We start from the raw sequence: 16,809 nt of genomic DNA, 5'->3' as shown, positions 1-16,809 counted from the left end.
GGTTGTTCAATTGAATGGCCTTCTATTGTGGGCGCGTTGGCGGGTGTGTACCATCTATATGTCTGTGAACATCATTGAGGGTGATACAGGTCATGTAGCTATGGGAAGTGCAAAGTACCAATGTCAGACTGTGATTTCCTGGCTTCTGTGACGGGTGGCTTGCAAAACACCACGGGTGCTGCAAGCCACCCGATGGTGAGTCCAGTGATCCGATGCTAGGGCGCAGCTCAGATCACTAATGCAGCAGGAGGCTTCTGCTTGTAACAGACACCTCCTGCTGCATTACCATACAGCGCTATTACTGCAACTTCCAAGGAACCAGCAGTGATAGCACCTCCAACCACATCAGGCCCATCGTGTCGTCCCTGCAGCATAGCCCATGGCCGATATATCTGCAGATGTATTAATGTGTCATGCGGACTGTACGGGCGGTTAGCCAGCAGTTGCTGTTGGTGACTGACCTGACAACATTTAAATGCCCGCCCCGTTGTAACGTCAGGTTTGACGCATTAGGCAGACGATTGGTAAGTGTGTATGCACTTGCCAATCGTCGGAAATAACTGCTGATCAGCCAGACTGCCGATCCATCGTCCTAGTGTGTACCCAGCATAAGTGACGTAAGGAAATGCTTAGGACCCAGGTTTTGTGAACTGCCCAGACTGGATTTCAGGAGTAGTGGGAAGAATACATTACACCTGCTGCATTTATCTGATATTTTGTCTACAACAATTGTCTTCTCTGTTTTTTCTATTTAGTTGAGTCAAATTTCCTTTGAAGATGACACTAGCAGTTCCCCACAAGACAGACTGACGCTACCGCAGTTCCAGAAGCAGCTACTGGAGGACTACGGTATATATATAACCTATAAATGCATTTACACAGCACATTCCTGTTAATCTTGGAGTTTGCTTACGTGACCGTTTTGATCCCTTGTTACCTCTAGGCGAGTCTCACTTTGGAGTTAACCAGCATTCTTTCCTGTACTTCCAAGTCCTCTTCCTGACTGCGCAGTTTGAGGCAGCCATTGCCTACTTGTTTCGCATGGAGCGCACACGGTGTCATGCTGTACATGTGGCACTTGCTCTCTTTGAATTAAAACTTCTTTTAAAGTCTTCAGGACAAAGTGCACAGCTGTGTAAGTATCCACTTCCCTTTCTTATGAGACCTCAATGTTACACTTATTAAAGCTTTATGGTTTATGATTTCTCTAAATCAGTGTTTCCCAACCACTTTCCTCAAGGCACACCAACAATGCAGGTTTTAGTGATAACCATGTTTGAGCACAAATGGTTCAATCAAAATAACTGAGGTACTAATTAAATCACCTGTGATCAGGTATGGTTACCCTTAAAACCAGGACTGTTAGTGTGCTTTGAGGACCGTGGTTGGGAAACGCTGGTCTAAATCCTTTTTCATCCCTGAAACAAATCCAGAGCAGTGTTCTCCCCCCACAGTAGGAGGAACAGGTGCTGGAGTAAGCACAACTCTGGTGCTTGTCCAACCCTACTGAGTGTGCTAGTTACTGGGCACTGCAGTTATCCGCAGGTTGCACTAGGATCTGGCGGTTTGATTACCAATGTAATTGGTGTTTTTCTAGATGTTGTGCGTCTAAAAGCCCAGTATGATGACTAGCAAGGTATACTGGTACCTGTAGTTGCACTGTGACAACCTATAGCTCACCATCATACCTACTGAGTGTGTGAATTGGTTTGGGTTGTTACAGTTCTTTGATATTAAGTTTCTCGCACTTAGTAAATTGCTCAACTGCAGCCAAATACTCGCTTGTACTAAATGATGCTAATGCAAGTGTCTATACTGTTTTCCTGTCAGCACTTACACCTCTGGGCTCAGAAGATGTGTCAGGAATGGGCACTTTGGCAGCATACGCACGACTCATAGTAGCACGAAACTGGTTGCACACTCACAGCAATCCCCGTATGCGATATATGGGAAATGTCGCTAGATGCCTCCACTCTGAGACTTGCCTGTGACACAGGAACAGGCCCTTAATCCCTAAGTGCTGCTTACATTAAAATACCACATACTCTCCCTACAGAGGCACCTATATTTATTATTGTCCATCAACCTTCCTAAATAAAACCTGGCATGTCCTGCGTCATCTGTAATGTCCTGTTATACAATGCCACGTACCTTCCCACATAACTCATTGCTACAGCGACACAATGTTCTGTCCTTGATGATCAGATTTTTTTTTTCCCAATTGCAAAATGTTTAACAATTAGAAAATTGGGTTTTTAAAAAATCCAGTGATTGGCTTCTTTTTTCTCTTACGTCCTAGAGGATGCTGGGGACTCCGTAAGGACCATGGGGTATAGACGGGCTCCGCAGGAGACATGGGCACTCTAAAGACTTTAGATGGGTGTGCACTGGCTCCTCCCTCTATGCCCCTCCTCCAGACCTCAGTTAGATCCTGTGCCCAGAGGAGACTAGATGCACTGCAGGGGAGCTCTACTGAGTTTCTCTGAAAAATACTTTTGTTAGGTTTTTTTATTTTCAGGGAGCACTGCTGGCAACAGGCTCCCTGCATCGTGGGACTGAGGGGAGAGAAGCAGACCTACTTAAATGATAGGCTCTGCTTCTTAGGCTACTGGACACAAATAGATCCAGAGGGTCGGAACACAGGTCTCACCCTCGTTGTTCGTCCCGGAGCCGCTCCGCCGTCCTCCTCACAGAGCCGGAAGATCTGTGAGGAGGACGGCGGAGCGGCTCCGGGACGAACAACGAGGGTGAGACCTGTGTTCCGACCCTCTGGATCTATTTGTGTCCAGTAGCCTAAGAAGCAGAGCCTATCATTTAAGTAGGTCTGCTTCTCTCCCCTCAGTCCCACGATGCAGGGAGCCTGTTGCCAGCAGTGCTCCCTGAAAATAAAAAAACCTAACAAAAGTATTTTTCAGAGAAACTCAGTAGAGCTCCCCTGCAGTGCATCTAGTCTCCTCTGGGCACAGGATCTAACTGAGGTCTGGAGGAGGGGCATAGAGGGAGGAGCCAGTGCACACCCATCTAAAGTCTTTAGAGTGCCCATGTCTCCTGCGGAGCCCGTCTATACCCCATGGTCCTTACGGAGTCCCCAGCATCCTCTAGGACGTAAGAGAAAAAAGAAGCCAATCACTGGATTTTTTTAAAACCCAATTTTCTAATTGTTAAACATTTTGCAATTGCTTCCACATTCACACACACTGACGGCACTGTATGGGTGCAGGGCGCAGGGGGGGGCACCCTGGGCAGCAATCATAAACTTCTAGGGACACTGGCATAGATATATATATATATACTCCGGAGGCAGTATATTACAGAAACCCCCGCCAGTATAAAGATTTGAGCGGGACCGAAGCCCGCCGTTGAAGGGGCGGAGCTTGATCCTCCAGCACTAACCAGAGCCATTTTCTCCACAGCACGCTGCAGAGAAGCTGGCTCCCCGGACTCTCCCCTGCTGAACACAAATAGAGGGCACAAAAGAGGGGGGGGCACATTTATTTGGCGCAGTGAGTGTATTATTATATATATATATATATATATATATATATATATATATATATATATATATATATATATAAATACTCTGCGCTCCGGCACTCTCGGCCTCCCCCATAGGGTGTACCTTGCTCCGGTGCCCTCCTCAGGGTAAGCGACCCTTGTACATGCACAAAAAGACAATAAGAGGCGGCACTCAGCAGACTTGTGATGCAAAATCAAAAAAGTGTAATAGGTACGGTCAACGTTTCGGGGACCACCTCCCCGTCTTCAGGACAAGTCCTGAAGACGGGGAGGTGGTCCCCGAAACGTTGACCGTACCTATTACACTTTTTTGATTTTGCATCACAAGTCTGCTGAGTGCCGCCTCTTATTGTCTTTTTGTGTGTGTATATATATATATATATATATATATATATATATATATATATATATATATATATATATATATATAAAGCGATGTACTGACTGGGATTTTATTCCAGTGTCCGGTGGCGCTGGGTGTGTGCTGGCATACTCTCTCTCTGTCTCTCCAAAGGGCCTTATTGGGGGACTGTCTCCATATAGATATATATCCCTGAGTGTGTGGGGGTGTCGGTACGTGTGTGTCGGCATGTCTGAAGCGGAAGGCTCATCTAAGGAGGAGGTAGAGCAGATGATTGTGGTGTCTCCGTCGGCGATGCCGACACCTGGATATGTGGAATGTTTTAAATGCAAATGTGTCTTTATTACATAAGAGATTGAACAAAGCAGAGTCCAGGGAAGAAATAGGGAGTCAATCCATGGCTTTGGCTGTGTCACAGGGCCCTTCAGGGTCTCAGAAACGTCCCCTGTCCCACGTAGCAGACACTGATACCGACACGGATTCTGACTCCAGTGTCGACTACGATGATGCGAGGTTACACCCAAGGGTGGCCAAAAGTATTCATTATATGATTATTGCTATAAAAGATGTTTTGCATATCACAGATGACCCCTCTGTCCCTGACACGAGGGTATGCATGTTTAAGGAAAAGAAACTTGAGGTAACCTTTCCCCCGTCTCATGAGCTGAACTCTTTATTTGGAAAGGCTTGGGAAACTCCAGACAAGAAACTGCAGATTCCCAAGAGAATTCTTATGGCGTACCCTTTCACCGCGCAGGACAGGTTACGATGAGAATCCTCGCCCAGGGTGGACAAGGCTTTAACGCGCTTGTCCAAAAAGGTGGCGCTAACATCTCCGGACACGGCAGCCCTCAAGGATCCTGCTGATCGCAGACAGGAAACTACCTTAAAATCAATTTATACACATACGGGTGCCTTGCTCAGACCGGCAGTAGCGTCGGCATGGGTATGTAGCGCAGTAGCAGCATGGGCAGATAACTTGTCATCTGACATTGACACCCTAGATAGGAATAGCATTTTATTGACCTTGGGTCACATTAAAGACACAGCCTTATATATGAGAGACGCTGCGAGAGACGTTGAGCTGTTAGGTTCAAGGGCCAACGCCATGGCTGTTTCTGCTAGGCGAGCCCTGTGGACCCGCCAATGGACGGGTGATGCCGACTCAAAGAGACATATGGAAGTTTTACCTTACAAGGGAGAGGTCTTATTTGGGGAGGGTCTCGCGGACCTGGTTTCCACGGCTACCGCGGGTAAATCTTTTTCTCTAACGTCCTAGTGGATGCTGGGGACTCCGTCAGGACCATGGGGAATAGCGGCTCCGCAGGAGACAGGGCACAAAAGCAAGCTTTTAGGATCACATGGTGTGTACTGGCTCCTCCCCCTATGACCCTCCTCCAAGCCTCAGTTAGGTTTTTGTGCCCGTCCGAGCAGGGTGCAATCTAGGTGGCTCTCCTAAAGAGCTGCTTAGAAAAAGTTTTTAGGTTTTTTATTTTCAGTGAGTCCTGCTGGCAACAGGCTCACTGCATCGAGGGACTTAAGGGAGAGATTTTCAACTCACCTGCGTGCAGGATGGATTGGAGTCTTAGGCTACTGGACATAGCTCCAGAGGGAGTCGGAACACAGGTCACCCTGGGGTTCGTCCCGGAGCCGCGCCGCCGATCCCCCTTACAGATGCTGAAGATCGAGGGTCCGGAAACAGGCGGCAGAAGGCTCTTCAGTCTTCATGAAGGTAGCGCACAGCACTGCAGCTGTGCGCCATTGTTGCTACACACTTCACACTGAACGGTCACGGAGGGTGCAGGGCGCTGCTGGGGGCGCCCTGGGCAGCAATATTTAATACCTTTTATGGCAAAGGAATACATCACATATAGCCATTGAGGCTATATGTATGTATTTAACCCAGGCCAGATATCTCAAAACCCGGGAGAAAAGCCCACCGAAAAGGGGGCGGGGCTTATTCTCCTCAGCACACAGCGCCATTTTCCTGCTCAGCTCCGCTGTGAGGAAGGCTCCCAGGACTCTCCCCTGCACTGCACTACAGAAACAGGGTAACAAAGAGAAGGGGGGCATATTTTGGCGATATTTATATATTTTAAAGCGCATATAACAGAAACAACACCTTTTAGGGTTGTTTATATACATTTTATAGCGCTTTTGGTGTGTGCTGGCAAACTCTCCCTCTGTCTCCCCAAAGGGCTAGTGGGGTCCTGTCTTCGATAAGAGCATTCCCTGTGTGTCTGCTGTGTGTCGGTACGTGTGTGTCGACATGTATGAGGACGATGTTGGTATGGAGGCGGAGCAATTGCCGGTAATGGTGATGTCACCCCCTAGGGAGTCGACACCAGAATCGATGGCTTTAATTATGGAATTACGTGATAATGTTAGTACATTAAAAAAGTCAGTTGACGAAATGAGACGGCCGGAAAACCAGTTGGTACCTGCTCAGGCGTCTCAGACACCGTCAGGGGCTGTAAAACGTCCCTTACCTCAGTCAGTCGACACAGGTACCGACACAGATGAATCTAGTGTCGACGGTGAAGAAACAAACGTATTTTCCAATAGGGCCACACGTTATATGATCACGGCAATGAAGGAGGCTTTGCAGATCTCTGATACTGCAGGTACCTCAAAAAGGGGTATTATGTGGGGGGTGAAAAAACTACCTGTAGCTTTTCCAGAATCAGAGGAATTGAATGACGTGTGTGATGAAGCGTGGGTTAACCCCGATAGAAAACTGCTAATTTCAAAGAAGTTATTGGCATTATACCCTTTCCCACCAGAGGTTAGGGCGCGCTGGGAAACACCCCCTAGGGTGGATAAAGCGCTCACACGTTTATCAAAACAAGTGGCGTTGCCGTCTCCTGATACGGCCGCCCTCAAGGATCCAGCAGATAGGAGGCTGGAAACTACACTGAAGAGTATATACACACATACTGGTGTTATACTCCGACCAGCAATAGCCTCAGCCTGGATGTGCAGTGCTGGGGTAGTGTGGTTGGATTCCCTGACTGAAAATATTGATACCCTGGATAGGGACAGTATTTTATTGACTTTAGAGCAATTAAAGGATGCGTTTCTTTATATGCGAGATGCTCAGAGGGATATTTGCACTCTGGCATCGAGAGTAAGTGCGATGTCCATATCTGCCAGAAGAAGTTTATGGACGCGACAGTGGTCAGGTGATGCGGATTCCAAAAGGCATATGGAAGTATTGCCATATAAAGGAGAGGAATTATTTGGGGTCGGTCTATCGGATCTGGTGGCCACGGCAACTGCCGGCAAATCCACTTTTTTACCTCAGACCCCCTCCCAACAGAAAAAGACACCGTCTTTTCAGCCGCAGTCCTTTCGCTCCTATAAAAACAAGCGGGCAAAAGGACAGTCTTATCTGCCCCGAGGCAGAGGAAAGGGTAAGAGAGGGCAGCAAGCAGCCCCTGCCCAGGAACAGAAGCCCGCCCCGGGTTCTACAAAGCCATCAGCATGACGCTGGGGCTTTACTAGCGGACTCAGGAGCGGTGGGGGGTCGACTAAAGATTTTCAGCAATCAGTGGGCTCGCTCACAGGTGGACCCGTGGATCCTGCAGATAGTATCTCAGGGTTACATGTTGGAATTCGAAAGGTCTCCCCCTCGCCGGTTCCTAAAGTCTGCTTTACCAACGTCTCCCTTAGAAAGGGCGACGGTATTGGAAGCCATTCACAAGCTGTATTCTCAGCAGGTGATAATCAAGGTACCCCTCCTACAACAGGGAAAGGGGTATTATTCCACACTATTTGTGGTACCGAAGCCGGACGGTTCGGTAAGACCTATTCTAAATCTGAAATCCTTGAACCTGTACATACAGAAATTCAAGTTCAAGATGGAGTCACTAAGAGCAGTGATAGCGAAATCTGGAAGAAGGGGACTTCATGGTGTCCCTGGACATAAAAGATGCTTATCTGCATGTCCCAATTTACCCCTCACACCAAGGGTATCTCAGGTTCGTGATACAAGACTGTCATTATCAGTTTCAAACGCTGCCGTTTGGTTTGTCCACGGCACCTCGGGTCTTTACCAAGGTAATGACCGAAATGATGGTTCTTCTACGAAGAAAAGGCGTATTAATTATCCCTTACTTGGACGATCTCCTGATAAGGGCAAGGTCCAGAGAACAGCTGGAAGTCGGTGTAGCACTAACCCAAGTAGTGCTTCAACAACACGGGTGGATTCTGAATCTTCCAAAATCTCAATTGACACCGACAACACGTCTGCTGTTCCTGGGAATGATTCTGGACACTGTTCAGAAAAAGGTGTTTCTCCCGGAGGAGAAAGCAAGGGAGTTATCCGAACTTGTCAGGAACCTCCTAAAACCAGGAAATGTGTCAGTACATCAATGCACAAGAGTCCTGGGAAAGATGGTGGCTTCTTACGAAGCAATTCCATTCGGCAGATTCCACGCACGAATATTTCAGTGGGATCTGCTGGACAAATGGTCCGGATCGCATCTGCACATGCATCAGCGGATAACACTGTCACCAAGAACAAGGTTGTCTCTCCTGTGGTGGTTGCAGAGTGCCCATCTGTTAGAGGGCCGCAGGTTCGGCATACAGGACTGGGTCCTGGTGACTACGGATGCCAGCCTACGAGGCTGGGGAGCAGTCACACAGGGAAGAAACTTCCAGGGTGTATGGTCAAACCTGGAGACGTCTCTTCACATAAATATACTGGAGCTAAGAGCGATCTACAATGCTCTAAGCCTGGCGAAACCGCTGCTTCAGGGTCAGCCGGTGTTGATCCAGTCGGACAACATCACGGCAGTCGCCCACGTAAACAGACAAGGCGGCACGAGAAGCAGAAGAGCAATGACAGAAGCTGCAAGGATTCTTCGCTGGGCGGAAAATCATGTCATAGCACTGTCAGCAGTGTTCATCCCGGGAGTGGACAACTGGGAAGCAGACTTCCTCAGCAGACACGACCTTCACCCGGGAGAGTGGGGACTTCATCCGGAAGTTTTCCACATGATTGTGAACCATTGGGAAAAACCAAAGGTGGACATGATGGCGTCTCGCCTCAACAAAAAACTGGACAGATATTGCGCCAGGTCAAGAGACCCTCAGGCAATAGCTGTGGACGCTCTGGTAACACCGTGGGTGTACCAGTCAGTGTATGTGTTCCCTCCTCTGCCTCTCATACCAAAGGTACTGAGAATTATACGGAAAAGGGGAGTAAGAACAATACTAGTGGCTCCGGATTGGCCAAGAAGAACTTGGTACCCGGAACTTCAAGAGATGCTCACGGAAGATCCGTGGCCTCTACCTCTAAGAAGGGATCTGCTTCAGCAGGGACCTTGTATGTTCCAAGACTTACCGCGACTGCGTTTGACGGCATGGCGGTTGAACGCCGGATTCTAAAAGAAAAGGGCATTCCAGAGGAAGTTATTCCTACCTTGATTAAAGCTAGGAAGGAAGTGACCGCACAACATTATCACCGCATTTGGAGAAAATATGTTGCGTGGTGTGAAGCCAAGAAGGCCCCAACGGAAGAATTTCAATTGGGTCGATTCCTACATTTCCTGCAGGCAGGATTGTCTATGGGCCTAAAATTGGGGTCTATTAAAGTTCAAATTTCGGCCTTATCAATCTTCTTCCAGAAAGAATTGGCTTCAGTGCCTGAAGTACAAACTTTTGTCAAGGGTGTACTACATATACAGCCCCCAATTGTGCCTCCAGTGGCACCGTGGGATCTAAACGTAGTTTTGGATTTTCTCAAATCTCATTGGTTTGAGCCTCTCAAATCGGTAGATTTGAAGTATCTTACATGGAAAGTAACCATGCTACTGGCCCTGGCTTCAGCCAGGAGAGTTTCAGAGTTGGCGGCTTTATCGTACAAAAGCCCATATCTGATTTTCCATTCGGACAGGGCAGAACTGCGGACACGTCCTCATTTTCTCCCTAAGGTGGTTTCGGCTTTTCACTTGAACCAGCCTATTGTGGTGCCTGCGGCTACTAGCGACTTGGAGGACTCCAAGTTACTGGACGTTGTCAGAGCATTGAAAATATATATTTCAAGGACAGCTGGAGTCAGAAAATCTGACTCGTTGTTTATCTTGTATGCACCCAACAAGATGGGTGCTCCTGCGTCTAAGCAGACGATTGCTCGTTGGATCTGTAGCACAATCCAACTTGCACATTCTGTGGCAGGCCTGCCACAGCCTAAAACTGTTAAAGCCCACTCCACAAGGAAGGTGGGCTCATCTTGGGCGGCTGCCCGAGGGGTCTCGGCATTACAACTTTGCCGAGCAGCTACGTGGTCAGGGGAGAACACGTTTGTAAAATTTTACAAATTTGATACTCTGGCTAAAGAGGACTTGGAGTTCTCTCATTCGGTGCTGCAGAGTCATCCGCACTCTCCCGCCCGTTTGGGAGCTTTGGTATAATCCCCATGGTCCTGACGGAGTCCCCAGCATCCACTAGGACGTTAGAGAAAATAAGAATTTACTTACCGATAATTCTATTTCTCATAGTCCGTAGTGGATGCTGGGCGCCCATCCCAAGTGCGGATTGTCTGCAATACTTGTACATAGTTATTGTTACAAAAATCGGGTTATTATTGTTGTGAGCCATCTTTTTTTAGAGGCTACTTCTTTGTTATCATACTGTTAACTGGGTTCAGATCACAAGTTGTACGGTGTGATTGGTGTGGCTGGTATGAGTCTTACCCGGGATTCAAGATCCTTCCTTATTGTGTACGCTCGTCCGGGCACAGTACCTAACTGAGGCTTGGAGGAGGGTCATAGGGGGAGGAGCCAGTACACACCATGTGATCCTAAAAGCTTGCTTTTGTGCCCTGTCTCCTGCGGAGCCGCTATTCCCCATGGTCCTGACGGAGTCCCCAGCATCCACTACGGACTATGAGAAATAGAATTATCGGTAAGTAAATTCTTATTTTTGCCTTATGTTCCCCCACAGCAAAAGAAAACACCTCAATACCAGATGCAGTCCTTTCGGTCGCATAAGTCCAGAAGAGGTCGGGGCTCTTCCTTCCTCGCCAGAGGTAAGGGTAGAGGGAAAAGAATGCCTGCTACGGCTAGTTCCCAGGAGCAGAAGTCCTCCCCGGCTTCTACTAAATCCACCGCATGACGCTGGGGCTCCACTGAGGGAGTCCGCGCCGGTGGGGGCACGTCTTCGACTCTTCAGCCAGGTCTGGGTTCTGTCGGATGTGGATCCTTGGGCGATGGAAATTATATCCCAAGGCTACAAACTGGAATTCGAAGAGGTGCCTCCTCGCCGATTTTTCAAGCCGGCTTTGCCAGCTTCTCCCCCAGAGAGGGAAATAGTTTTAGCTGCAATTCAAAAGCTGTATCAACAGCAAGTGATTATCAAGGTTCCCCTAGTCCAGCAGGGGAAAGGGTACTATTCAACCCTGTTTGTGGTCCCGAAACCGGATGGCTCGGTCAGACCCATTCTGAATCTAAAATCCCTAAACCTGTATTTGAAAAAGTTCAACTTCAAGATGGAATCGCTCCGGGCAGTTATCTCCAGCCTGGAAGGGGGGGATTTTATGGTGTCACTAGACATAAAGGATGCATACCTTCATATCCCCATATATCCTCCTCATCAGGCGTACCTGAGATTCGCTGTACAGGACTCTCATTACCAGTTTCAGACGTTGTCGTTTGGGCTTTCCACGGCCCCGAGGATTTTCACCAAGGTAATGGCGGAAATGATGGTGCTCCTGCGCAGGCAGGGAGTCACAATTATCCCGTACTTGGACGATCTGATAAAAGCGAGATCAAGAGATCAATTGCTGAAAAGCGTGTCGCTCTCCTTGAGAGTGCTGCAGCAGCACGGCTGGATTCTAAATCTACCAAAGTCACAGTTGATTCCAGCGAACGGAACAGAAGAGGGTTTTTCTCCCAGTGGAAAAAGCCCAGGAACTCCAGAACATGGTCAGGGACCTGCTAAAACCAAAAAGAGTGTCAGTCCATCAATGCACACGAGTACTGCGAAAAATGGTGGCGGCCTACAAGGCCATCCCCTTCGGCAGGTTCCATGCGAGGACATTTCAGTGTGACCTTCTGGACAAGTGGTCGGGGTCCCATCTACAAACACATCCGAAAATAAGCCTGTCCCCCAGGGCCAGGGTGTCTCTCCTGTGGTGGCTGCAGAGTGCTCACCTTCTCGAGGGTCGCAGGTTCGGTATTCAAGACTGGGTACTGGTGACCACGGATGCGAGCCTCCGAGGATGGGGAGCAGTCACACAAGGAAGAAATTTTCAGGGACTATGGTCAAGCCAGCAGGCTTGTCTACACATCAAAGTACTGGAATTGAGGGCCATATACAACGGCCTACGACAAACGGAGAATCTTCTTTGCGACCTACTGGTTCTGATTCAATCATACAACGTCACAGCCGTGGCTCATGTAAACCGCCAAGGCGGGACAAGGAGCAGAGTGGCAATGGCGGAAGCCACCAGGATTCTTCGCTGGGCGGAAAATCACATAAGCGCTCTGTCAGCTGTCTTCATTCCTGGAGTGGACAACTGGGAAGCAGACACGATCTCCATCCAGGAGAGTGGGGACTTCATCAAGAAGTTTTTGCAGAGATATCAAGTCATTGGGGACTTCCTCAAATAGACATGATGGCGTCACGCCTCAACAAGAAGCTTCGGAGGTATTGTGCCAGGTCAAGGGACCCTCAGGCAGTAGCGCTGGAGCCCTGGTGACACCATGGGTGTTTTAGTCTGTCTGTGTTCCCTCCTCTTCCGCTCATCTCAAAAATATTGAGAATCATAAGACGAAAAAGAGTGCAGACAATACTCATTGTTCCAGATTGGCCTCGAAGGGCCTGGTATTCAGATCTTCAGGAAATGCTCACAGAAGATCCGTGGCCTCTTCCTCTCAGGGAGGACCTGTTGCAGCAGGGGCCCTGCGTGTTCCAAGACTTACCGCGGTTACGTTTGACGGCATGGCGGTTGAACACCAAATCCTAGCTGGGAAAGGTATTCCGGAGGAAGTCATCCCTACTGTGATAAAGGCTAGGAAGGAGGTGACGGCGAAACATTATCACCGTATCTGGAGGAAGTATGTATCTTGTTGTGAAGCCAAGAATGCTCCTACGGAAGATTTCCATCTGGGCCGTTTTCTCCACTTTCTACAGACAGGAGTGGATATGGGCCTAAAGTTAGGCTCCATTAAGGTACAGATTTCGGCCCTCACTGGGAAGGTGGTCATGTTGTTAGCCTTGGCATCTGCAAGGCGGGTGTCCGAATTGGCGGCTTTATCTCGCAAAAGCCCCTATCTGATTTTCCATGTGGATAGAGCAGAGTTGAGGACTCGTCCTCAATTTTTGCCTAAGGTGGTTTCATCGTTTCATATGAACCAACCTATTGGGGTACAGGTGGTTACGGGTGACTTGGAGGATTCCCAAGTCCCTTGATGTAGTCAGGGCCTTAAAAATGTATGTAGCCAGGATGGCTCGGGTTAGGAAAACAGAGGCACTTTTTGTCCTGTATGCAGCCAACAAGGTTGGCGCTCCTGCTTCTAAGCAGACTATTGCTCGCTGGATCTGTAACACGATTCAGCAGGCTCAAAATTCGGTAAAGGCCCATTCCACTAGGAAGGTGGGCTCTTCTTGGGCGGCTGCCCGAGGCGTCTCGGCATTACAGCTTTGCCGAGCGGCGACTTGGTCGGGTTCAAACACTTTTTTGCAAAATTCTACTAGTTTGATACCCTGGCTGATGAGGACCTCATGTTCGCTCAATCGGTGTCATCCGCACTCTCCCGCCCGGTCTGGAGCTTTAGTATAATCCCCATGGTCCTTACGGAGTCCCCAGCATCCTCTAGGACGTAAGAGAAAATAAGATTTTAAGCCTACCGGTAAATCTTTTTCTCCTAGTCCGTAGAGGATTCTCGGCGCCCGTCCCAGTGCGGACATATTTCTGCAAGGCTTGTATATAGTTATTGCTTACATAAGGGTTATGTTACAGTTAAGATCAGTCTTTGGCTGATGCTGTTTTGTTCAAACCGTTAACTGGTTGCGTATATTCCATGTTATACGGTGTGGAGTATGAATCTTGCCCTTAGATTAACAAAAATCCTTTCCTCGTACTGTCCGTCTCCTCTGGGCACAGTTCTTTAACTGAGGTCTGGAGGAGGGGCATAGAGGGAGGAGCCAGTGCACACCGATCTAAAGTCTTTAGAGTGCCCATGTCTCCTGTGGAGCCCGTCTATACCCCATGGTTCTTACGGAGTCCCCAGCATCCTCTACGAACTAGGAGAAAAAGATTTACCGGTAGGTTTAAAATCTTAATTTTTCTTTAATAATAGCCAACTACCCAACTTTCTAATCACTGTTTATACTGTATAGAAATTGTAATTATTAAGACTGATGATTTGGCAAAAACCTTAGATATCTGGACCGATTAATAAAAAAGTTTTGTCCATCACGCAGGGCTTTAATAAACTGTAGAGTAGGTGAAACAATGGTTCCACACTATGTATTTAATAAGCAGTGGTTTATAATAGCTGCCATTTGCTGACGTGGTTTACCCCCAAATTTAAAAGGACAATTCTTTTTATACCAAAACACGGAGTATTTATCTATTAAATGGGTTGCGCTTTTACTTTTTGGATTGCACTTTCTGGATTTGGTAACCAGAACTCGTCATGATGAAGCCTTTCATCCTCTGTAGCGTGGCTGGTACGTTTGCTTCTGTGACTACAGAACTGTCATCTTCATCCCTCTTTGTTTCTCTGCAGTGGCTCAGGAGGCTGGAGACCCTGTTGGTATCAGACGTCTGAACTTTGTGCGTCTCCTTATGCTGTACACACGGAAGTTTGAATCAACAGACCCACGAGAAGCCTTACAGTATTTTTACTTTCTCAGGTAAATGTTAAAAAGATTATAATGGAGTGCATAGATCATATTGCTGTGTATCAGAGCTACTTACTGCACTACATCTCTAAGGAAGATAGTGTAATGTTGCAGTTGTCTACTTGTTTTACTATTGTAGCTAGTGGTGGCTGCATGACTTATGCTGGGTACACACCGGCCGCTATCGGGTGTTCAGTTGAACATTCGCTATGTTGTGGGCACGTTGGTGGGGGTGTACAAGCGATGTGTCTATGAACGACGTCATTCAGACATATCGCGTCGACTTTGCAGCATAGCCTATTGCTGATATATCTGCAGATATATAGGGGCATTATGCTCTTGTGTACAGGCTGTCGGCACTTGCTGCAGGGGCTGAAGTCACAACTGGGCAGGCAAATTGAAATGCTCGCCTAGCTGCATGACAGGGACTGACATAGCGAGCTGCCGATCAGTAAGTGTGTACACTTACCTGGGACGGCGGGTACATTGACAGATCTGTTAGGTGTGTACTCCGCCTCAGTTTTGAAGCTACTTGTTGCTTCTAGTAGTGCCGAGCTAAAGGTCTCACCTTGCAGGGAGAGACTTCTAAACAGTAGGTGTCTGATAGATGGGGGTGTCATGCTTGTGCCCACATTTGAGGCTACAAGTGCCATACATTATTTGGGATAGCATTGATGATGACCTGTAAAAACATCTTTGCTTCTACGAAGTTAAAGCAGAGCATTAATCATTAATGCAGCCTGACAATTCTAACTTCCAGGCAAGGGATGTAATTCATGCTACCACTTTTCTTTCTCTTCCATTGCACACCCTTCGCTTGCTTGTCTATGTGCATGCTCTTGTCTTTGTAAATAGTAGGAACTGCACTTGTTATGTATGTAACTCTGAGAACATAGTCATATATTATTTCTAGATGTTATGTGTCTGTCTGCAGGCTGCACTTAATTCTGTTAGAGCCAGAGGGAGGCTCGAACAGAAATCTCCCAAAAGTATGGCTTTCTGCCCTTAATGCAGATGCTGGGAAATTTGTCCCTTAGAAATAAAATATGTATTCTCATTTAAGAGGACAACTTCCCATAAAAATAGTTTTGGTTTGGTCATGAGCTGGCAAAAATCATTAGTTCATCAACTGGTTAAGGTTACAATCTGTGTATTCTATGTGCTGCACACACTTTGTAGAAGCATTTCTATATGTCTGAGATTGGATTGCCTGGTCATGTCCGCCTGTCTTCTCCACCCTCTATCTTCCAGAAACGAAAGAGACAGTCGGGAAAAGAACATGTTCCTGCGTTGTGTCAGTGAACTGGTGATTGAAAGCCGAGAGGTAGACGTTTCCTGCCCGGACTATTCTGTTTGTGGCCCTTTCTGTCCCCTAGCTGTCTCTTGAACTGTTTTTCATTTCTATTTTAGTTTGACATGTTGTTGGGGAAGCTGGAGAAGGATGGCACAAGAAAGGTAACGGAACTTGTCAATACTACACCTTCTGCAGTCAGCCAGCATAGTCTGGAGAGACGTCCTACAAGTGCAGATTTTGTTACACATCTGTGACATTGTAAAACTTGTGAAGTATACTTAATGTATAAACACTAGTGTATGTTGGAACACTATGTATGTGCCTTGATGCACTAGCCGTTCAGGATTTTGTTGTAAAACAAAAATTTGTAATAAGAATGTACCACAAGTTCTGTAAATCCTAATAGATCCTGTATTACTATGTTGCTATTTTTATATATTGGTAGCCTGGAGCTATCGATAAGTTTACAAGGGACACAAAGCCAATTATTGGTGAAGTGGCAGCTGTCGCAGAACAGAAGGGACTGTTTGAAGAGGCCGCAAAACTCTATGACTTGGCAAAGGTATAGTGTTCAGTCTTCTCTGAGGTGGTTTGAATTATTTTTTCAAAATTTTTATTATTTCGAAGGGTTTTTCTACTTTAAAATCCACCCCCATATTTTTTTGTTTTGTAAACCTCCCCCTTTTGGTTAATGGTAATACGGAGAGGATTGTTCACTTGGAAACCCTATTGTTTGCTCTGTTTACCTTTTGTATTGTACTTCCAATCAGCCAAGACCTTTGCT

The 16,809-nt window shown here is 47.4% G+C and overlaps 1 protein-coding gene across 3 annotated transcripts in view; it reads left to right on the top strand.

Annotated features, from left to right (window-relative positions):
• NUP93 (nucleoporin 93) overlaps window positions 1-16,809 on the top strand; it is a 65,317-nt gene that overhangs the window by 37,800 nt on the left and 10,708 nt on the right. For all 3 annotated transcript variants that reach the window (XM_063945410.1, XM_063945411.1, XM_063945412.1), the window contains exons 12-17: window positions 756-849; window positions 944-1,135; window positions 14,617-14,743; window positions 15,983-16,055; window positions 16,142-16,186; window positions 16,471-16,587. In XM_063945410.1, the coding sequence (XP_063801480.1) occupies window positions 756-849; window positions 944-1,135; window positions 14,617-14,743; window positions 15,983-16,055; window positions 16,142-16,186; window positions 16,471-16,587 (648 nt within the window). The remainder of the gene's footprint in view (window positions 1-755; window positions 850-943; window positions 1,136-14,616; window positions 14,744-15,982; window positions 16,056-16,141; window positions 16,187-16,470; window positions 16,588-16,809) is intronic.

This window comes from Pseudophryne corroboree, chromosome 11 (assembly GCF_028390025.1).
Source record: "Pseudophryne corroboree isolate aPseCor3 chromosome 11, aPseCor3.hap2, whole genome shotgun sequence".
NCBI classification, from domain to species: domain Eukaryota; kingdom Metazoa; phylum Chordata; class Amphibia; order Anura; family Myobatrachidae; genus Pseudophryne; species Pseudophryne corroboree.
The sequence above is the reverse complement of the archived record's forward strand: the minus strand, read 5'-3'. Positions and strand labels throughout refer to the sequence as shown.